The sequence below is a fragment of the Choristoneura fumiferana genome, chromosome 4 (genome assembly GCF_025370935.1).
Source record: "Choristoneura fumiferana chromosome 4, NRCan_CFum_1, whole genome shotgun sequence".
Taxonomy (NCBI): domain Eukaryota; kingdom Metazoa; phylum Arthropoda; class Insecta; order Lepidoptera; family Tortricidae; genus Choristoneura; species Choristoneura fumiferana.
Genome location: NC_133475.1, coordinates 13,545,222 through 13,551,845, shown reverse-complemented (window position 1 = coordinate 13,551,845; position 6,624 = coordinate 13,545,222). Strand labels below are relative to the sequence as shown.

The window sequence follows — 6,624 nt, the reverse complement described above, 5'->3', positions numbered from 1 at the left end:
TACATAAAAAAAATAAAAAAAAATCAAACATTGGAACATAGAACCTCCTCCTTTTTTTGAAGTCGGTTAAAAACGGCGAACGGCGCGATGCAACTGACAAATTATAAATTACGAGTTTATATTTAGTAAAATTACTGAATTAGCAAAACACACTAATATATTTTGGAAATTTGGAATACCTAATGAAGGTTGTCGCGCTTAGCGGTTAGCGGGTCAGCTAGTAGGAGAGAAAGTAAACAATGAATTATCTGAAGTCGATTTATTCAGTTGCTTAATGTTGCGAATGAATACTCCGCTAGAGGCGCTAGTGTAGCGTGAGGTCTCCGAAATGTCAAATCTCATAGTTTTTGGGTGAGCTACGCGGGTTTATTTATAATTAGAATAATTTTGTGAATATTTTGCATTACCTCAAATTAATTATGGCAATTATGCGTTACGGGGCAATGAATGTCTGTGTTTTGAGACAGTTTTGTCTTTCGGAAACTTTTGTCCTCCCTTTTTTCCGAACAAAACGGGACTAAGCAACACCGTTGTTTGCTGGATATTTTTATGGTACGGTTTTAAGGTGTATTAAATATGATTTTAATCTAAACTTTGTTTTCACGCCCGTAATAACAGACTCTAAAAGCCACACTTAAAAACCTCACGCAACAGTGCGCCATCTAGTGAGACAAAAAACGATAGCCCTCATTAGGCTCTCCTACAGAACGCGGCATGAGATTTCAGGGCGAAGGTTCGTACAAGTGGTTGGTTCAGGAATTACAGGCAGGCACTTCCCCTGGCCCGGGTGTTCAGGTGGTGCAGGTGGAGTAGCGGCTGGACGTGCTGGTCGGAAGCCTCTTGAGCAGCCGGTGCGCTGGCCAGGTGGTTACTGGAGGTGCAGACGTTGAGAGGACCTCGGAGAGTTCTACTCCGTAGGGAGTCGCCTTGAGTTCGGCGATATGAAGATATTAAGTAAATTAAATAGATAATAAATAATTAATCAGCTTAGGGCTTTTTATTACTGGATGCTGCTCTTAGATGTGCTCGAAGAAAGTGAAGCTTTCAGCTGTCCGAATCAGCTGATCGACAACACGCCGTAAGACGGCGAGAGTGTAATTTTTTAATAAGCTATAAATACTCAGGAAATTAGCTGTTTTCATTCAGGCCCCTTTTAGAGTACCTATTTATTTTTAATAATAAAATTAAGCTACCATTCGTGTGAATATTTACGCTTTTAAAACAGCGTCCTCTAACGGTGAGTAGCAGAAGTAAACACAGCTTTCATTAGGCTGTCAGCAAAAGATGTTAGGGCTACCGCGTATACCGCGGTATTCGAAATTAAATCATTTTTTGGGATGTCTGAGGTTTTCAGTTATTTAATTCAAGTAATGGTAGGTACGCGTACAATATACAGCTGAAGCTTCCAGGAAAAATAATGAAACGGTGTAAATTACACCTACCCACTGCATGGTTACTCGGCTTAACAGGCTGTCCTGTACCTACATATCTTGATTGTAATCGATACAACTGAATATGCATTGCCGAATCCACACAATGCATATAAATATAAATAAAGGAAAATATACGCGAGCGCTCGTTTTTTTAAAGTTAATTTTGTTTTTTTGGAGAAGATACATAATTATGTATTTAATAAGATTTTTCTAGCTAATCGTGATTTTAACCCTAGTACCTACAATCTCTAAACTTTCAGTATATGTATAAAGTACTCTGTGCATAGCATAGCTACCTAATGTGTTGCACTTTTTAACTTCAACATGCAGCCCCGGGCGGCACATTTAGGGGGCGGCAAAATACCATTAAAATTTTATCCGAAGTTCCCAATCCGCACTGGGCCCTCGTGGGAACTACGGCCCAAGTATTCTCATGCTGAGAGGAGGCCTGTGCCAAGCAGTGGGACGTGTATAGGCTGGGATGATGACGATAATTCCATAACAAAAAAAAATGTCGCACCTACGATTCGGGCCGATTATAATTAGTACTCTAAATAAGAGAGCAAATTTTTTTCCGCCCCGGGCGGCTGATACGCGCGCTACACCACTGTATCTGACGTTTCTGACAAAGAATTATTGAACCACATTTCCTTCGGTTTGAAGTCCAACACGGCTAACCCCACGCTACAGAGTTATCAAGGAGTTATCTTATCATCGAAATGACTATTAGCGACATCTAACGGATCCTCACTAAACTAATTCGACGCAAGAACTACAACAACATATGTACCATCAGCCAAATAAGTGGTCTATCAATTTTTAAACAAGTTCCTATCAAATGAATATGTCGCTAAAGTCGAACTTTCAAGTTGACAGACACGTCTATTGGCATTGTTTTATGACAAGCAAACCAAGGGCGGATCCAGCTTTGGCACCAGGGGGTCGTAGTCAAGTGAAAAGAAGTTATAATTTAACTTAGTATTATTATCCTACTAATATTATAAATGTGAAAGTTTGTGACTGAGTGAGTATGTTTGTTACTTCTTCACGCTGATATGGCTGGACGAATTTGGATGAAATTTGGCAAAAAAAATTGTAACCTGGATTAAAACATAGAAAAACATTTGTTCCGGCTCTTTTCAAATTTCGACATTTTTCATACTTGAAAATATGGGGATGAAAGTTCGTAAGGAATTCCAAACAAATTGACTATAAGTATATTTATCGGAAATATTTGTAGCTATGCTTAGTAAGAATGCCGTCTTTATTATAATCCTACCCTCCTAACTTACAATAAAGGACGTAAGATGTCAAGACTCAAGAGCTCACCCATATTAGTAATCTGTAGAGCTCACTATGAAGAATTAGTCCTTTTGTGTTGGCAAGGTAGAATACACGTAGTATTGCTAAAATGTGGCTACCCGCAAAATATTTATGTTTTACCAAAGAATGGAAGAAAATACATTAGTTTAGATATAAAGCAATGTATTAAAATAGGTTATATTCAGTAAACCGTACTTATAAGTTTCTATGTGCTATTATTGGCAGAATAGTTACCCTAAATAAATTTAATACTTTCCAAAGTTACTATTCCACGCGGACGAAGTCGCGGGCAAAAGCTAGTATATAATAAAGAGTTGTTGAAACCCCCAAAACTTTAAATTGTACGTTGGCATCTTTAGGAAAAAGTGGGAACTATCCTTTTTCTAGTAGTTGCAACAGCTTTAGAGATATCTGAAGATTACATGCAAAGATGTCATTAATTTGACGTAAACTAATTAAGTCCTTAAAGGTGCAGTCTTCATTTGATATAAAGGGGTGTTCAGAAAAAAATGTACCCGTTTGCCTTAATTATACTTAATTTTCCATACAAAATGTATTAGTCAGTTTGGTGACGGTCCATACAACATGTATGGTTAACTGCGTCACAACACAAAAGTGACAATTAAAAGTGGGACACTTTTTTTATTGCTTAAAAGGATAGTGCTCGTGATTCTGAGTAGAAATAACCCAAAATTTGTTGGGTTTAAAAAAAAGTACAGGGTACTTTTTCTGAAAACGCCCTAGAACGTCACTTAATAAATACGATGATTGATGGAAGATGGCCAGTGCTCGGAAATCGTCGTGAACAGCCAATCGAAGACCGCGATGTGAATGCGAGTTTGTGTGTGTGTGTGTGTGTGTGTGTGTTTGTATATATTTGTTACTCTACGCTAAATCGGCGGGACGGATTTGGATGCAAATTGGTATGTAGATAGCTGGATGTCTGGAACAAAGTATAGGCTACTTTTTATCCCGATATACCCACGGGATAAGGATAAAATCTCGAAATAAAAACCATTTGACAAAAAATAAATTCTATTCTATTCTATTCATTGGTGCATGAAATTTGGCATGGTTGTTTTTAATGCAACGTCAATGAAAACCACAATGTACTTTCATGACAGACACATTTAATACAGGTACTGAACTAAATTGTTTTACCTCCTTCCAGTGGCTGGAATGAATGAAAATTTCAGAAATGTCAGAAGTTGTAAAAATAATTTATTGGTTTCTAAGCTCGTTCGTAGACAGTCAGTAGACGGATATCTAAAACTTAGCTAGCTTTATCCGACTTATTAATAATGTTGCTACAATAAATAAAAGACTAATTGATAACACTAGAGAGAACCTCATTTAATCGTAAAATTAAATACACCATTGTGCCAATGTTATTTTTTTACATACTCTTACATCCTTCAATCTCAGATCATAATAAATCTGTCACTCTCTGTGCACCAGCACATAAATTGCCAGGCACGCCAACACCGCAAACTGGAAAAGAAGAAACATTAAGTTAATGAATTAATAGGGCTCAATCTCAATTAACAATAAATCCAAGACACAACATACTAAAAACCAGATAATGTTCAATGAACTGCAAACATAATTTTTGGTCCTTTAAAAGAAATAAACAGATTGAGTTAGTTAGGTCATTACTTGGATTTCCATACAAAATCTATGGGAGAATCTAAACATGCGGTAGCGACTGTACAAAACTATCCAAGCTAATCCCTTGTGGACACCCTGGTTTCACTCTGCTAACCAACCTAACCAGAAAAGAATAATCTCGGCTTTTAGAATTTATTTCAGATATATCCCTACCAAGGTTTTTATATAATGAAGATTATACTAAAACTGCATATATCTTTTCTAAAGTGGCAATGTTTACTTATTTTTAGGTGGTTCATTCATATTCTTTCACTTACCTTAAACTTAGGATACTCATTCATATAAATTGTGACCATCCCAACATATGGCAAGAATCCTCTAGCACGGCCCACTACATCTTTTTTCGTGAGCCACAACTGCCCTTGAGCATATAAGCCCCGATCATCCACGCTGTTGTTGTCTCCTTTTGTTAAAAACTTAACAGTACCATTGTTCCTGGAATTAGATAAAAGGATTTTTTTTATTGTGGAGAGCCTTGGGGGAGGCCTATGTCCAGCAGTGGACGTCTTTCGGCTGACATGATGACGATGATGATGATTTTTTTTAATCAAGAAAGACAACACATTTTTCTACCAATGAGATGTGGAAATAAATCTAAAATTGACTGTGACAATGTACAGTATCGAAACTACAAAATACATTATTTATAGTCTAATTTAAAGTTTTATACATTTGATTCGCTTATGAATGGCACAATTTAAAAAAAAACTAAAATTTGCAGATCCAATACTGTATGTTGCGGCAGTCGAAATAACCTAACCATAAATTTCATTTTTAATACAAGCTTTTTATGCTCACTGTACTTTTTGTTGACTGTACTTGCATTGTCACCCAAACTGCATTTGCATACCAAATTTCAAGTCGATGCTATTAACCGTTGAAGAGTTCTGTCCTGCGGAAACAATCCTGGCTGGACTACGCAGGATGTCACTACTATATTATTGTATTGTCACGCGATTTACATAAGTATTCCAATTTTCAAGTCAATCTAATTACTGGAAGTTTATCAAATTTAACTTGCAAGATTTGACTACAGACAGACAACGGGAAAGGTGAAACTAAAGAAAAGCTTGTAAAAACCAGCTAAGTGCAATCTTAGTCACCATGGATTTAGTAAAATTTTATAAATTAATGGAAATCAGTAATTTTCTCACCAAATTTCATAATTCTGTCCATAAGTATTTTCCATTGAAATACACACACATGGGGTACTCCGTATAGTGTTTACAATAGACGTAGGCATACATGTATGCATACAGGCTGACAATGAAGTGTTTCCAGTAACGATTCAGTGTTTTTAACTTCCCAGATCTGATAATTTAACCCATTTCCAAGCCCCGCGAATTTAGATATCCTACCACAAAATAGATCACAGTTTTATATAGTTATCCTATGAGGGATTCATTTAAAAACAAATAATATTTTTGACAACTTGAAATGATTTTATATCATATAGTAAATTTAGCAAGGTCGAAGATTTGTGTACATTTATGTGGTCACTATATGCACTATGCCTGGAAAAGGGTTAAAATTACAAATATTTGAGATAACCTTTGTTTGGCTGTGCCAAAAACATCTGCATACACATGTTTATTTATTGACAGGTGTTTTTTTAGTCTTTGCAAGTTTTAAGTTAGTATTTGTTGCGTCAAGTGTTAATGATGAAACAAGAAACTTACTTTTCATGAAGCTTCAACACCCTATGTACAATTGGAATGTCGCGGCCTTCAACCTTGAACACGACAATTTCTCCTACGCGGACCGGCTCTTCAGGGTAGTTAGTGAGGAACAACAGATCGCCTCTGTGGAAAGCAGGCTCCATACTACCGGACAGGACCACCACGATGGGGCTTTCGCTGCCGGTGACTACCATTAAACCTTTCCATATCATCAGCGCAGAAGACACTATCATACCAAAGCTCAACACTTGGTAGATAAACTGAAAATCAATGAGTATTCACATGAATAACAGCAGACGCACCGCTCGCAGCATCTCCCGGGAAATATTCACTGAAAATATACCTGTCGCTTGTTCATGCGCTTCACATCGTCAAATAAACTGTCCAACATGATTGTATTATTTTAAATTATGGGATTATAAACGTATTTTAAAGAGCTATTTGGTTATACGGAATCACTTTCCTACGGCCCTTTTTGTCGACATCGACAGAATCACAGAAAGAAACAACCACGTCAGAAT

General features: G+C 36.9%; 1 protein-coding gene across 1 annotated transcript; it reads right to left on the bottom strand.

The window, feature by feature from the left end:
- Positions 1-4,084: 4,084 nt before the first annotated feature.
- twr (signal peptidase complex catalytic subunit SEC11 homolog C twr) lies at positions 4,085-6,624 on the bottom strand. Its single transcript, XM_074086295.1, has 4 exons — positions 6,447-6,624; positions 6,104-6,363; positions 4,682-4,859; positions 4,085-4,247 (listed from the first exon to the last, which is right to left on the bottom strand). Exons 1-4 carry the CDS (start codon positions 6,492-6,494, stop codon positions 4,197-4,199), a joined length of 537 nt encoding a protein of 178 aa, XP_073942396.1. The 5' UTR covers positions 6,495-6,624; the 3' UTR covers positions 4,085-4,196.

Coding starts and splice junctions, on each gene's coding strand:
- twr (XM_074086295.1), bottom strand. CDS start 6,494: ATGTTGGACAGTTTATTTGACGATGTGAAGCGCATGAACAAGCGACAG. Junction 6,364..6,446: donor AGCGCATGAACAAGCGACAG/GTATATTTTCAG, acceptor ATTGATTTTCAG/TTTATCTACCAAGTGTTGAG. Junction 4,248..4,681: donor ATGAGTATCCTAAGTTTAAG/GTAAGTGAAAGA, acceptor CTTCTTTTCCAG/TTTGCGGTGTTGGCGTGCCT.